Below are 16381 nucleotides of genomic sequence, written 5' to 3'. Positions count from 1 at the left end.
GATCCACCCTTCTCCACTTCCCCAGAGCTCTGAGTCAACTCTCAGCTTGAAAGCTGAGAGAGGAGCCTGCTGGAGAGCCAGAGACAGGGCAGCGGCTAGGCTGGCCCTCAGGAAGGGCCGCCCAGCTCGCTGAGGGGGCGGATCGGGAGGCCAGGGCACCCACACAACCAGGCCAGTGGTAGGCTCCCTTGCCCGCCCCCAGAAGCTCAGGCGCAAGTGGGGTCCATGAAGGCCAGGGCCGTGGGGGCTGTCTGGAGTCTGCATGCCTCATCCCAAGTCCACATCCTCGGCTCTCAGCCGGCATGGCTAAGGTCAAATGTGACTATGTGAGACAGACAGGAGGCAGCAGAGAGTACCTGCCTGGGAAGATCAGGGCTCCCAGATTCCCCCCCCCCCCCCAGTAAGGCCCACAGGTCAGTCACAGTGTGGCCCACCCACTACAGAAGAGGGGCCTTCCCAAGAACGCTGGCTGTGCCACCTTCCTGGGAGTGGGCTGGAGGGCAGCCAGCAGCAGCTTCCTCGGGCGGCACAGAGACCACAGCAATGCCCAGCCCAGCGTGTGGAGACTCTCCCACGGAGGCATTTCCTTTCCCACTGCAAGGCTCACTGGGAATGTGCTGCAGGAAAAAAAAAATCAGCCGGAACCTGACCCAAAGTACCTCAAAAGTAAAGGGGAAGAGGGAGGGGGATGACCACACTCTGTGGAGAGCCCTGGAGCAGCCTCCCTGGGGCCCTGGCTTTTCTCTTGCCCACAGATAAGCCGCCCCCACTTGGACTGTAAAGCCGTGTGGTAGTCGATAGAGAACAAACTGGTTCTGGGGCCTACCAAAGCCTGGTTTCCTCAGCCACCTCCTCCCTAACTAGCTGACACCCTGGGTAAGTGGCGTACTCTCTGAGCCTCAGCTTCCCCCTTTGAGAGGGGTGAACGATACGTCTACATCAGGGTGGAGTGGAGTGTAAATGACTGACAGCACCCAGCACAGTGGAGGTCCCGAAGGGCAGAGGACAGTGCTTGGAAAGCTCCCACATGAGGTGGCGTCAGGCTGCAACCTTGTGATGACAACAGGCGCCCTGCTGGAGGGTGCAGCACTGAGAGAGGAGGTGAGCAAAGGTGTGGTGGTGGTGAGCAGCCCTACCCTGTGCCCCGTCCTAAGGGTCACCCCCCCAGCCCCGGACTCCCACTCCCACGCACTGGTGTCCCCGTGTGGCAGGTGAGGAAAGAGCAAGCACGAGAAGTCCACCCAATTCCAGCCCAGAACCTGGCCCCAGAGCCCACACTCCAGGCCACATGGGGAAGGCCTCTGGGAGAGCGGGAGGGACGGGAATCTACGTGGAGTCCCAGGCCAGCAGCCTGGCTAGGAAAGGGAGGGAACCAGGGAACAGAATTCACATAAACCGCAGGGTGGGGGTGCATGTAACGGGCAGTGAGCCCATCAGAAAGCAAGCCCGGGAGACTCAGCCAGCCCTGGCTTCTGGAAGGCACCTGGCACGGCTTCCTCACAGTAGGTGACACTGGCAACTGTCCTCCGTGGGGATATCTCACTCCCCGCTCACTCTGCTCCTGCTTTTCTGCTCACCCACGTGCTGACCGCTCCCCTCCTGGCCGCCCTTCACCTGCCCACACCTCCAGCTGCCTCAGCTCTGCACTCCCCTGGCCCCGGCCCTGGAATGGGCCCTGCATATGCACACGAGGGCAGCGACCATTCTGGCGTCTAGTGAGTGCTGCGATCAACAACAGGGATATGATCTGTGGCGCCTCTCTCAATCCCCACTGGAACCCCAGTCACATTTTCCAGACAAGGAGCTGGGCTCAGAAGTGCAGGGCACTCACTGCTCTGAGACAGCAGAAGCAGAATCCAAATCCTGGGCTGACACTGAACCTCAGCCTGATGACTCACAGACCAGCAGGTTTAGCCTGATGGTCCCTAACGGTTGGGACCCAGAGGTCCGACGGCATTATTTACTGAGGAGTTACAAGCACCTCAAATTTGAGGAGCCAAATAGGGTTGTCGGCTGATAGCGCAGGCGCTGGGCTGACACTGCCTGGCCGTGAATCCCATCTCCAAAGAGCTGCTGAGAAGATTCAGTGAGGTGATGCACACCTCATAGAAGGCTGGCACCATCCCTGGCACCCGGTGAGTGCTCACAAGCCCCAAACTAAACTGTCTGCCACATAAACCCTCTCCACTGTCCGCGTCCCCCGACCTGGTTGAAGATCCCACCACCTACTCTTCACTTGCCTCTCCAAATCCGCCACCTTTGAGCCCTGCTTCTCAAATCACTGCTGCAGCCTTCCGCACTGCTTTGGCCTCAGTCCAGACCCGCGCTGGCCCTTAGAGCCTTCCCGCTCCCACATTCACCAGACTCCAACAATTCTTTAAATCTCACGGAACCCATATGCTTAAAACCGTTTAGGGGACCCTCAGTGCCTATGGCAACAGTTCTGAAATCTGATGATCATTAGAAACAGAGATTTAAAAAAAAAAAAAAAAAGACTTCCCAGCTCCACTCCCTGAACATTCTGATTTAGGAGATAGGGAGTAGGGCCCATGCTCTGTATTTTTAAAAATCTCCCCAGGCAATCCTGACGATCAGCAAGGTTTGGGAGCTCCTAGTCTCCCAACAAGGTGCACCCCACCTGCTCCTGGACCCTGCCTGCCTTCTCCTGTTGTCTCCGGTCAATCCTCCGGACCTCTGTGCCTCTGCACTTGCTCTTGCCTCTGCCTGGAATGCCATTCTCTGACTTGTCCACCTGGCAAACTTCTCTTTGCTCCTGAAAACCCAACTGGCCGATCCCTTCCTCTGTGAAGTCCCCCACTATCTGAGCTGATCACCCCCCTTCGTGTCACCACTGAACCTCATATACAAATCACCCATGGGATAGTATCCCATCATATTGCACTGGTCAGAAGACCCATGTCTGTCTTCCCTACAGGACTCTGGGGGCATTACAAGTGTTTACCTTGGTGACCCTAGCAAATGGCCTGGGACACAGTAGATGCTCAGTAAATGTAACAATTGCTGTCAGTTGAGCCTTGTAAACTTAACTAGAAGTAGTCAAAAAAAAAACCCCAAAAAAACAAAAACACACGAATGCTTGTGTCGAACAGAATTCCGTAGAGTAGTAGAATTTTGTATTATTTTCCAAGAGGAACTAGACAGTGGTGTATAAGAAGATACACATACTACTCACACCAACTTTAAGAGCTTCCTCTTTTGGATTCCCTATTTGTGTAATAGGTGCCACAGAACATAATTCCAGAAGATCCCTCTAGGACCCTGGAGAGCTGCAGCTATATCTAAGAAAATGGAGGCATATCTCCTTTCCACTTAGAAGACAGAGCAAGTGCAGGGACTTAAAAAAAAAAAAAAAAAATCAAGCCAGCTTGAGCCAGAGGAACTGGTGCAAACACGGCACAGGGGGGCCAGGGCTAAGGGCCGGCAGGGTCGTTCCCTATGGGAAAGCGGGCTGTCGGCACACAGGGCCTCCTGCACGCCCACCAACCACCCCTCCCTTGCTTCTCCCACGTGCAAGTTATCTGGCAGGGCCCCCCTACCCAAGGCCCCCTCCCTTCTCTGGCCTGGGAGAAATGGCGCCTAGTGTCCTGTATGTGAGCGCCCGCCACTGACCTGAATCCTGGGTAGTGGGGTGAGAAGCGCTCAAAGAGAACAAGGGGGAGTGATGGAGAGACAGAGATGGTGAGAGCCAGTAAGTGAGCAAGGAAATGCCTCATCCATCATATTTAATGCTGAGCATTCACTCGGGGCCAATTCCAGGCTCTGGTTGGCACTGGGCCTCGGCCCAAAGAGAAGTCGGGATCTCTGAGCTAAATGGCCTTGCATCTGGCCTAGTAGCTGAAGATGCTGCCGAACCTCACATTAGCCCCTGAGAGAAGAGGTCCTGCACTGAGCCACTGCGGCCATTGGGATCCTGCCCTCTGGGGAGCGAATGCAAGGGGAATGGGTGAATGAAGTTTCTACTCTGGGCCTCGACTCCCAGAGGTGGAACTGGGAATAAAAGTCTCAACTGGGGTTGGGGGACGACCCTGGCATTGGTCTTGACCCATTCACAGACCCAGGTGAGGGCAGAGCCCTTCTGAGACGGTTATCAGTGCTGCTAGAGACACAAATTCTTCAAAGGCCTGGAGGCTGCTCTGAGAGTCCCACAGAGCCTCAGTGAATGCTCAAGATCAGGGTCAATTTCCTTCTCAGTGAAGCCTCTCTGACCATCCTGGATAAAAGAGTGACCATCTCAGCCCAGAACTCCCTGTGCCACTCAGTCTCTCCCGTCTTGTGCAGTTACATCTGCATTCGTGTGCTGACCCCTGCACCAGAGCCCCAGGAGGGCCGGTTTTCCACTGTGCTCTCTGCCCGACCCCAACCTGTGGGACGGTGCTGGCCCCTGACAAAGCCTTGAGAGAGATCCACCAGCCATAGGGAGCACTCCGTGTCTGTATCCCCTGGACCAGTCACCTGGATGCTGAGGCTCTGGGACTCCAGGTGGGGTAAGGTGATGTTCTTGTAATCGCTTCCCGTCTCTCGCACCAGGTGGAGGTCCTGGCGCAGGTACTTTTGCAGGTGCTTCTCTGTGGCAGGGTAAACCACGGTTGTCTTCACGTCTGCAATGACAAACACAGCCCGCGACTGCAAAGTGAGGTGCACTCTCTGCACAGGCCTGTCACACTCTGGTCCCCAGCACAGAGTGGTGACCCCAACCCCATCTCTGATTCCCTAATGAGAGGAGCCAAAGACTAAGAGGTTAGAGTCAACCGGAATCCACTCCCATTAGGCGCCTCATGCTGGTCAGCTCATGAGGTGAACTATACTCAGCATCTGGAAGTCATAGGGTTTTCCCTGGCGGGTCACTGGGCCCCCCTCGCCACCCTCCCCCCTTTATGTTCTCGGCACAGGAATGAAAGGTTTTGGACACTTGTTACATAGCAAATTTCTTGGTATGTGGCTTTCTGGACCCAAAGATGAAAATCTGACTTAAAGGTAAGTGGCCTCCCCTCCTGCAAAGCAGTAGCGCATAGCACAGTGGATAAAGGCACGGACTCTGGAGCTGGACCGTGTCTGTTCGAGTCCTGGCTCTGCCTGTTCCTTCCTTGGCACCCTGACCCCGGCCCAGTTATTTAACCTTTCCAAGCCCCGACTTCCCCATCTGTCAACTGAGGATAATAATAGCTCCTATGCCCCAGAGTTGGGAGGATTAAACAAGTTAATACCTGTGAAGCACTTAGAACAATGTCTGACACAAAGTAAATACAATGTCAGTGCTGGCTATTTTTAATCGGCCTGTCTCAACCTTGGCACCACTGACATTTTGGCCCAGATACTTCTTGGTTGGAGGGGCTGTCCTGTGCATTGCAGGATGTTTAGCAGGACTGCAGGCTTCTGCTGGGATGTTAGTAAAACCTCTTTCCATCTGTGACAACCAAAAATGCTTCCAGACATTGCCAAGTGTCCCCTGAGGGACGAAATCGCCCCCAGTTGAGAACCGCTATTTTCATCAGCAGGAAATCTTGTCGTTTTCCCAAACAGACTCTAGGCTAGAGTCCCACTCCAACACCACCTGGTTTTGGTTAAATCCTTTTCCCTATTTCTAATAACATCTGCTACAACTGTTATCATTTATATGTAGTGCTTCAATATAGATGTTAAGGGCAGGAAACGAAAATGGTATTCTTTTTTTTTTTTTTGAAGATTTTATTTATTTATTTGACAGAGACAGACACAGCGAGAGAGGGAACACAAGCAGGGGGAGTGGGAGAGGGAGAAGCAGGCTTCCCGCTGAGCAGGGAGCCCGATGTGGGACTCGATCCCAGGACTCTGGGATCATGACCTGAGCCAAAGGCAGACGCTTAACGACTGAGCCACCCAGGCGCCCAGGAAAATGGTATTCTAAAATCAGTCGGGACGCTTCTCAGAAGGCCCATGTCCTCCCTGACTCCCTTACCCTCGATTCAGAGAGCTCTCCCAGGGAAACCCGAGGAAAGACCAGCGGGTACATTTTAACACACCAGGAAACTCCCACACTCACCTACATACCTGCAGGCCCAGCCAAGATACACCCACCTCTACTTTCGTACTTGGTCTAAGGAGGTAGGTGACTCAAATCCCCATTTCTCAGGTGAATGAAAGGGTTCACAGGGGTCAGGACTCACCTGATGTCATGCCGTGAGATGTGGCAGAGGCAACACTGGACCTGGACTCTCCTTACCCTAAAGCTGGTGCTCTTCCACCACCTGCCTGCCGGCCCCATATTACTCCAACAGCCCAGTGGAGAAGGCCCGAGGTGCTACACCAAGCACATGACTTCTGGTAAGGATCAAAGGCCCTGGTCCATCGGCTCTGGGAGGCAAAGCAGCTCAGCGCAAAGAAACAGGCCCTGGACCTGAGCTGACAAGCTGCTCTCCCCTTCCTGACTGTGTGACCTTGGGCATATAATCTCTCAGAGTTCCTGTTTCCGCATCTGTTCAAGAGTGGTCATAAAATCTGCCCCATGGAATTGTCATCAACATTAAATAAAACATGTCATCTGGACCACGGGAGGTACCTTGTTATCCCACTTCCTGGGAATCTCTGGATCTGACCCTGAAAGGGAGGCACAGAGGCCTCCTCCCAACGCTCTGGGCAGTAGCAAATAGATCCTCCTCACTCCCAACACTCCCTAAGAGCCAGGCGTGACAGGCTCAAGTACACCAAGTACTCAAGAGGCAAGAGAATGCCACCAACAGACCGAATGGCATCTCCTTGACTCTCGTAGTGGGCTCTAGATAGATCCCTTATCCGAGTGTAGCTTGGCAGAGAAGAACAGAGATTCTGGCGCCAGTGAGCCTGGGTTCCAATCCGCACTTCACAGTTACGTGACAGGGACGTTGTTATGAGAAGTCAGTAAGCAGCAGATGGGAAGCCTTTAGAAAGTGCCCCCACACAGAAAAGTGCTCTTCAGATGCTAGCTCTCCTTGTTGTTGTGTTTGCGGTTACTTTGGTAGCCCGGGCTGGTAAAGCTGTGAGTGACGGTGTTCCCTCAGTATGGGGGAGATGGCCGGGGACAAAGGCAGTTGGAGAACAGCCTGTCCCACTGGCCAAGAACACACAGCCCTGGGCCCACGGCCTGCCACTCCCTGGCTGTTCCAGATCAGAAAGCCACTGGGCTCGCGAGCATGCCCCTGTCTGCCAAGGCTTGTCAAAGACTGCCCAGCCACCCAGGGTGCTGGGAAGCAGGGGCCTCCCCAAGCCAGCCCCCTCCTGCCTTCCCTCTCAGCGGGAGGGAAAACACAACAACGCAGTTTCCAACTGCTCACTTCCTGCTATCTTTCTTCCTTTTCTGAGAAACTCCGGCCTGGATGCAGAAGTCCCACTGGTGGACCCCGGGCCCCCTCAAAGTCAATCTACCCCTTGGCGTCTGGTCTCTGTCAGACAACCCCCAGAAGCCCAGGGCAGGGGCGGGCCAGCCTCACACGCTGGCATCAGGGGTGAGGGCTGGCTTCCGTGCCTCCTGAGGGGCTGCACCCCTCAAACCTGGACCACTCCCCTGGCTTCCTGTCATGGTTGACACAGCCCTCGGCCACCCCGCCCCAGCCCTCTCTCCAATGTCATTTACTATCATCTCCTCCTTGATGTCTCTGCCCAAGCCACACGGACCTCCTTACAGTCCCACTAACGCATATCCCATCTCTAGATCTCTGACCAGCTGCTCCCACTGCCAGGCAGGCCTCCTGACCTGAGTCAATGGGAGAGCTCTCCAGCAGCCCGGCTTAAGAAGCTCCCCGTACTGTGTCGCTGCCTGTCTTGCTTGCCGGCTTGCTTTTTCCTCACTCCTCCCTACCTGACAATACAGTACAGATTTATTGCCTGATTCCCCCATTAGAATGTACCTTCCAAGAGGACAGGGGTTTCTCTCTGCCTTTAAATAGTTTAGGGGCACCTGGGTGGCTCAGTTGGTTAAGCATCTGCATTCGGCTCAGGTCATGATCTCAGGGTCCTGGGATTGAGCCCTGCATCAGGCTCCCTGCTCGGCAGGGAGTCTGCTTCTCCCTCTGCCCCCCACCCCTGCTCCTGCACTCTCTCTCAAATAAATAAATAAAAATTAAAAAAAAAAAGGTTTTAAATCATTTTATCCCCAGCACCTGGAACGGCACTTGGCCTACAGTAGGCACTCAGCAAATACTGAACAAGTGGATAAATGAATCTGGCCTTTTAGACATTAAAACCAGGAAGGGCAATTTTGAGCCAACGTTGAATAAAGTCTCTCAGATAAAAATCAATGCTTCCCAATGCTAAGTTTCTCATTAGCAGGCAAAAGCAAACGTTGGTGTCTACCTAAATGCCAAATCAAGATGCTGACCTGCAAGTGAACCTCATGAGAATTTTGGTCAAGTGTCAATGCCCAAAAAATGCTCAAACCAACAGGTAAAAATATGTTGGGGAACAGGTGCCCACACACAGTCTCAAAACTATTTCCCCATAGATTATTTATTAATGACAAAGGGACCAGGTGACCAGAGTTAACATCACTCTGAATGGGACACACCGACATCAAGTGCCTCCAGAGGGATGTGCCGTGCTATTCCGGCCAAAGATGCGTGATCTGAATCTGATCATGAGGAAGTGTCAGCCAGCCCCAATCTAGGCACATTCTACAAAACACGTGAGCTTTACAACCCTTCAAAAGGGTCAAAGTTGGAGAAAACAAAGAAAGACAGAAGGACTGTTCTGCATTAAAGGACCGGATTGTGGACAAGGGAGGGGAATCCTGTTGGAAAGATGATATTAGAACAACTAGTAAAATGTAATAATGGTCTCGACATGACGAACAAGCTTTGTATAAATGTGAAATTTCCAAATCGATCACTTTACTCTGGTTCCTAGGAAATACACACTGACGTGCTTAGCAAGGAAGGGTTAGAGTGTCTGCCACTTACTTTTCAGTAATAACAGTAGTAACAAAATATCATATGTATATGTGGAGAAAGAAAAGGCAAATGTAGCAAAACATCAACAATAGGGCTTTTTTTCTTTTTTAAGATTTTATCTATTTGTCAGAGACAAAGAGCGAGCGAGCACAAGCAGGGGGAGCGGCAGGCAGAGGGAGAAGCAGACTCCCCGTTGAGCAAAGAGCCTGGTACAGGACTCAATCCCAGCACCCTGGGATCATGACTTGAGCTGAAGAGAGACGCTTCACCAACTGAGCCACCCAGGCTTTCCAACAATAAGGCTTTTAGAAGGGAGTTCCTTGCACCATTCTTACAACTTTTCTGTAGGGTTGAAAAAAAAATTTTTTAATAAAAAGTTAAAAAAAAAAAGATGCTGGTATCCTCTGGACCCTCAGAGCTTACTGCCAACAGACATACCAGGCACTGTTCTAAGTCCTACGTGTATATTAACTCATTCACTCCCCACAACCAATGTGAGGTGGGTATTATTATGATTCCCATTTCACAAAGAAAGAACCTGTGGCACCCTCGCTCCCACTGCTCCGTCTGACTCAGGACCAGGCTTCGGCAGTGGTACCATGGTGCCAACCCCTGTGGGTCAGCAGATGAGGCTTGACCTTCCTGGTGCCCTCTGCCAACCTCCACTTAGCAAACTCACTTAAGGGGGCCACCTGTCCAGGGTGAGAAGGACCTGGCACCTTCCCCACCTTTTCCCTATGGCTAGAGAACAACAAGGAACGTCCCACTCCTGCCCTTCTACTGGTATTCTTTAAAAAAGAGAGAGAGAGAGAGAGAGAAAGAAAGAAAGAAACACACAAAAACCAAAAGCAGCTTGGAACAACACCAAACCCCTCAAAAACCCATCTCTCATAATATTCACAATACAACACAGCTGACCCTTGAACGACACGAGTTTGAACTGCATGGGTTCACTTACACAAGATGTTTTTCGATAAAAATACAATAGGGTACTGGCCTAATGTAAGTGTATATTGTCTTTGTTAATGATGTTTTTTTTAAGATTTAATCTTTTTATTTGAGAGAGAGAGAGTGAGAGACAGCAGGAGCAGGTGGAGAGGCAGATGGAGAGGGAGAAGCAGACTTCCCCACTGAGCAGGGAGCCCGATGCGGGGCTCAATCCTAGGATCCTGGGATCATGACCTGAGCCGAAGGCAGACGCTTAACTGACTGAGCCACCCAGGCGCCCCTCGTTACGATTTTCTTAATAACACTGTCTTTTGTCTAGCTTACTGCGTTGTAAGAATACAGGAGAGGATACATACAACATAGAAACTACGCGTGAATCAACTGCTCGCGTCACCAGCAAGACTCCCAGTCAACAGGAGGCTGTCACGTTTTAGGGGAGTTGAAAGTTATGTGTGGATTTTCAACTGCATGAGGGGTTAAGTCTGGGGAGAGGAGTGAAGTTTTGAGGGAGTTTTAGCGGGGAGTTAATTTAGGTGGGAGTGGATTTTCAGCTGCATGGGGGGATCAGCACCCCTAACCCCTACATTGCTCAAGGGACAATTATACATTAAGAGGATTTCCCTGATACTCCTTATGAAGCCTCCCCACTTCGCATGCTTTTTCAAGCTTGGTTTTTATTTTTAATTCAAGGTGGGCTGGTGCATAGGTCAGAGTCATGTGAAGTTTGGTTTTAAGTCTCCTGCTCTTTCCCACCCACCACTTTCAATTCTTCTTGCCAGTTCTTTGCTTGCCTACTTCCACAGTTCTAAATTACACAAGGTCTCTTTGTTGTTCCCCCTTGACTTTTCACTTTTACTATTACTTATTAACTTCCCATTATGGAAGATAAGGGTTTAGCTTTTTTACCAGCATGTGCACACATGCACACACACACATACTCCCCCGCCGACCCCCGTCCTCACAATACTACTATGTTACAATTGCGGATAAGTCAGTATTCAATGTCAACACTACTATGACGATTTAAATGCTGTGCACTGCTGAATACTAGGACTGTTTTTCCTCTTTAGCACAGTTTTTGGTATACGGAGTTAGTAATTACTCTTTTATTTGTTCACTTTTCTGTAAACTTGTCACTAATTCATCCCCACACCCACTTTTCTGTTTATATAAATCTTTTTTTTTAAGATTTTATTTATTTATTTATTTATTTGACAGAGAGAGAGAGAGAGAGAGAGAGACAGTGAGAGAGGAACACAAGCAGGGGGAGTGGGAGAGGAAGAAGCAGGCCTCCCACTGAACAGGGAGCCCGATGTGGGGCTGGATCCCAGGACCCTGGGATCATGACCCGAGCTGAAGCAGACACTTAACGACTGAGCCACCCAGGTGCCCCTGTAAATCTCCTTTTAATGTTAAAACCTGGGAGGAACACAAGCAACGTATCCTCCCAGAGCCTCTGACTCGCTCCAGCAGGTGCTGTGCAGAGCTGTGCCCTGGGACCTCCACGCATCACTATCCTGGGGCTGCCTCCCCTACTTTGCTTCCTGGGTCCACTATCTCCCTCTTTCCTGTTTGCATCTTTATTTTACTGAAGGAGTGGTTCTCAAACTTAATGGTGCATCAGAACCACCTGACTAAGGACGTCTGTGGTGGGGCCCACCAGTATGCCTTTTTAAGAAGTTCCTGTGTGTAGTTCCTGCCACTGGTCCTGGTCCTGGGACCACACATCAAGGACCACAACACTAAAGCACAAAGCCAAGTTGCTTCCAGAGCTAGGGTACAAGGGAGATACATTTAGAGACCTGGAACATCTGAAAATGTCTTTATTCTAATGTCACATGTAATCAAGAGTTTGGCAAAAGAATTCTACGATGGAAAGAAATGACCCTCAAAATCTGAAAGCTCCATGATCTTCTAGATTGTGATGCGCTGTTGAGAAGTCTGAGGTCATTCTGATCCACAGTCTTTAATATTGACCTGTTTTCTTGTTGTCTTCAATGTCCCAATCGTGTTGATGGGTCTTGGGAGTGGTTTCTACTCATCCCTTGAACTGGGTAATTGTTGAGCCCTTTCAATCTCAAAAATCACGTTTTTCAGTCCTGGGAAACAATCTTATTTCTTTGGTCATTTTCTTCCCTACTTCCCCCCCCCCATCTTTCTGGGACACCAATTGGGATATTCATCTTCCACTTCCATTTTTCTTTCCTCTCCCCATTTTCTGCTGGCTGCTCTGCTTTTAAATAAGTTTTCTTCAGCTTCTTCTCTTCTATTGAAGTTTTCATTTCTGCTACATATTTAATTTCTAAGAACAGTTAAAAAAATTACTCATTCACGGCATCTTGTTCTTATGCATTTGATAGACCATAATTTGTCTCGGACATTAATAACAGTTTCTACAAATTTCTTCTCCCTGCATAGTTTTTGTTTCTTCCAAGTTCTTTTCTTTTCCTTCCTTTCTTTTATCAATGGATGCTTTACTCAAGTCTGGTCACCCTTGCCTGTCCACTCACTCATATTTGAGGGCAGAGCACTAAAAAGCTGATGGGAAGCTCTGCGGACACAGGTGTGTTCACCTGGAGATTCATTTTAGGATGACTGGGCTATGCCCTTGCATGACAGAACCCCCAAGAGTGTGTCTTCTCTCTTGGGCTGGTCAGATTCTCCATGCATGACTCTCCCAATTTCACACATGGAGGTGTAAGCCTGGCTGACAGCATCCTCACAGATGAGGAGGAGAAGCGGCTGGTGCGTGACAGGAGAGAGCATGGGGTGATCTAACACTGAATATGTAAACTTCCACTTAACCCTCTACATTTCAGTATCCTGAGCACCCCCTCCACTGCAACTAGAATCTCTAGACCCTGTCTGAACCTCTCCAGAGGCTGGATCTCTGGGAGCAGCAACTACCAGTTGTGTGAAATGGGACGGGATTTATGGGACCTGCCGGCTCAGGTTTCCCTCACGCACATCTGCTGGGTCAGTCATTTCCTAGGCTTGTCTCCTCTTCCTTCTCTAGGCTCTACGGCATAATTTTTTGTAAGGTAATTCCTTTAATGTCATTTTTAGTGAGGGTTTTAGAGGAAGCGGATGGGCAAAATGCCCCCTTTTAACTGGAAGCCCATGTCCCTGTCCTTCTGTTTGCCTTATAATGCTTTATTTTAAAAAATGTTTTATCAAGGGGCGCCTGGGTGGCTCAGTTGGTTAAGTGTCTGACTTCAGCTCAGGTCATGATCTCAAGGTCCTGGGGTTGAGCCTCATGTCTGGCTCCCGGCTCAGTGAGGAGTCTGCTTGTCCCTCTCCCTTTGCCCCTCCCCCAGCTTGTGCTTTCTCTCTCAAGTAAATAAAATCTTTTTTTTTTTTTGAAGATTTTATTTATTTGAAAGAGAAAGACTGAGCGAGAGAGAGAGCGAGAGAGAGAGCATGAGCAGGGGAACGGGGAGAAGCTGACTCCCCTGCCGAGCAGGGAGCCCGACACGGGGCTCGATCCCAGGACCTGGGGATCATGACCCGAGCCGAAGGCAGTCACTTAACCAACTGAGCCACCCAGGCGCCCTTCAAGTAGATAAATAAAAGCAAAACAAAAAAAGAGTAAAGAAAAAAGAAAAAATGTATTACTGAAGTATAGTTGATATACAATGCTATATCAGTTTCAGGTGTACAATATATCGATTTGACAATTCTATATATCACTCAACGCTCCCCAAGATAAGTGTAGTCACTATCTGTCACCATACCAGGTGATCCAGTAACTCCACTACTGGGTATTTACCCAAAGAAAATGAAAACACTAATTTAAGAAGACATTTGCACCCCTACGTTTATGGCAGCACTGTTTACAATAGCCAAGAGATGGAAGCAGCCCAAGTATCCACTGACTGATGAATGGATAAGGAAGATGTGGTGTGTATATACAACGGAATAGTACTCAGCCATCAGAAAGGATGAGATCTCACCACTTGCGACAATACAGATGGACCTAGAGGTTATGGTGCTAAGTGAAGTAACTCAGTCACAGAAAGACAAATACCGTATGATTTCATTTATATGTGGAATCTAAAAAACAAAACCAACAACCCAAAAAACCAGAAGTTTGTTCGAGTTATAAAATAAGTAAGTCACGAAGAGGAAAGGTACAGCATAGGGAACATAATACTGTAATAATGTGTATAATGCTTTCTTTTTCTTTTTACCTGTTTATTGCCCCTTGACCTATTTATTTATGGTTCATCTCCTCCGACTGGACCGTAAGCTCCTTGAGAATGGAGACTCTGTTTTATATACTGTGTGTGCAATTCCTAAAACAGCACCTGACACATATTAGGCCCGAACAATACGGTTATAGAACAGAATATATATTATGCCACTTTATTTTTCAAAGAGCATGTGCATATGCACAACTGCACACACATAAGAATGCACAGAAAAAAGTCTAAAATTCAGGACATATTCCAAGATGTTGAAAGGTTATCTCTCGGTGGTGGAGTTACATATAATTGTAGCCTTTCAAATTAATTTTGGGGGGACATTATATTTTCCAAAACAAATGTGGATCACTTATGTAACAAATACGTTAAGAGCTGAAAAATAAGCCGCTCCTTAAATAAGCCCCAGAGAGGTTAAGTAATTTGCCCAAGACCACACAGCCAGTAAGGGGTGGAGCTGAGATCTGAACCCAAGCAGTCTGGCTCCTCTATGCAGTATTGCTTTCCCAATGCCACAGGGCCATTCTTTCAGACCTTTCCCTAAGAAACCTGTACTACCGCAGTGGGGTTTCCAAAAAGCAGCCTTATCAGACAGGAGATTAGTTCCAGCCCCTCCCAAAGACATGTAAACAGCTGTCAGCAAAACCAAAGGGCATAATAAGGTGCCAGAGAGATTGGGGCTGCAGACTGGGAGGTCTGGGGATCCATCAGAACGTGCAGAGACCCAACAACAGCGCTGCACTCTGCCGTGCGTCCTGGGGAGGCAGGGGGGCAGAGGCACGCGTCCCTCAGCTCTGGGAGTACCCTGCTGCCAGATGTTGGGCTAGAACAGGCTCTGGTGGGGCACACACAGGGACTGAAGATGATCCCGCTTACAATAGGGGACAACGGCTGTTTCGACTTACGTGTGTTGTATCACCCCCCACTGCTCCCCACCAAAGATGCCAGTGCTGGCTCTCGGGGAAGGATGCCTGGGGTGGGGTCCGAGGAGAGGAGCCTTGTGGTGGTCTTGCAGCCCTTGTGGGGCGTGGGGCAGCAGGGATGTTTTGGCAGCAGGAGTGGTCATACCAATGCACCCCAGCTGAACAGCGGCCCTATACACACATTCCTTCTCTCCATAGCTCAGGCGGGCAGGCTGACATGCCTCATAAGACCCTTAAAGAGTCTCCTGAAAGGCTTTCTCCCAGAAATAAACCCACCCCCTGTCCTCTACCCGGACACGAGAGCCCAAGTGCTTTCAGAGGCGGAGGCAGGGCTGTGGAGAGGACAACAGCGGCTGCCTTTCTTGCTCTCTGCCAAAGCTAGCTTAGCCAAATCCCCAGGAAGACGCTGTTGCACATGAAACATGAAAACGCAAACCACAGACAGTCTGCGCTCCTTCCCATACACATGTTCAAACAAGACTGCTTTCCAGCCGTTACTGATGACTTCTACACGATGAGGTAATTTCTATGGCTCAGTCTGTGGCTTTTGCTCTCCTTTCATCACGATGAGCCAGTTTCAACTTATTTGACCCAGATGTGCAGGCTCAGGGGAGCCGGGGAGAAGCAACAGCAAAGCACGAGCTGTGTGTGAAGCCCACCCCCCCACCTCCCTTCCACATGGGCCAAGCAGAGCCACCCAGGTGATGGGGTGGACAGTGGGGCGCTCTATCAAAGGACCCGGACAGAAGGGCTGGCAAGGAGAGCGGCTGCAGGGTCTCCTGGGGACTTGCATTATTTTCGCTCCTCTTGGGGATCTCCCCTGACGAGGTGACCCTCTCCTCAGCCCGGGCCTCTTGGTGGCCAGAGAGCAGGCGGGAGGCTGGAGAGGGGGCAGTCCGTGTCCTGCACTGCAGGGATGCTGGAAGTACTCAAGGGGAGGCCTGAAGAGACTTCCAGATAAAAAATAAACAGGGGTGAAGGGTGTGGTCAGGATCCTACTGGAAGCTTTGGCCGCTCCACAGCGAACTTTCAAACCACTAATTACCTGTCTCCAGGACAGCTCAGAGATGCTATTAGAGGCAGAGGAAAGGCAGATGCTGATTTTAGCCAGGACCTGGACCTGACGGGCTCCTTCCCTCCTCCTCCTCAGTTCTCCAAGGCCCCAGAGGGAGAGGAGGGGCGAATGACAGGACCCAGTGGCTCACAAGCAAATTCGGCAACTCTGAATGCTGCTCCAGGGCTGCCTGGGGTGGCCGGCCTTTGGTTACATGGTATCAGAGGTGGTCTGTTAGGAATGCGAAATGCTGCTATACGATGGCTGTGGGGCTTACAGCATCCCACAAAGTTCCATTTGAACAGAAGGACTGAGAACCGGTACTGAGTGAGGTAA

General features: G+C 50.4%; 1 protein-coding gene across 2 annotated transcripts in view; it reads right to left on the bottom strand.

Moving 5' to 3' along the window:
- The window catches only part of DCPS (decapping enzyme, scavenger), a 43394-nt gene that overhangs the window by 8011 nt on the left and 19002 nt on the right, over positions 1-16381 (bottom strand). For both annotated transcript variants that reach the window (XM_073903957.1, XM_025893516.2), the window contains exon 3: positions 4474-4619. In XM_073903957.1, coding sequence (XP_073760058.1) covers positions 4474-4619 — 146 coding nt within the window. The remainder of the gene's footprint in view (positions 1-4473; positions 4620-16381) is intronic.

This window comes from Callorhinus ursinus, unplaced genomic scaffold (assembly GCF_003265705.2).
Source record: "Callorhinus ursinus isolate GAN/ISIS: 27379988/994484 unplaced genomic scaffold, GSC_fseal_2.0 scaffold19, whole genome shotgun sequence".
Lineage (NCBI taxonomy): Eukaryota > Metazoa > Chordata > Mammalia > Carnivora > Otariidae > Callorhinus > Callorhinus ursinus.
The sequence above is the reverse complement of the archived record's forward strand: the minus strand, read 5'-3'. Positions and strand labels throughout refer to the sequence as shown.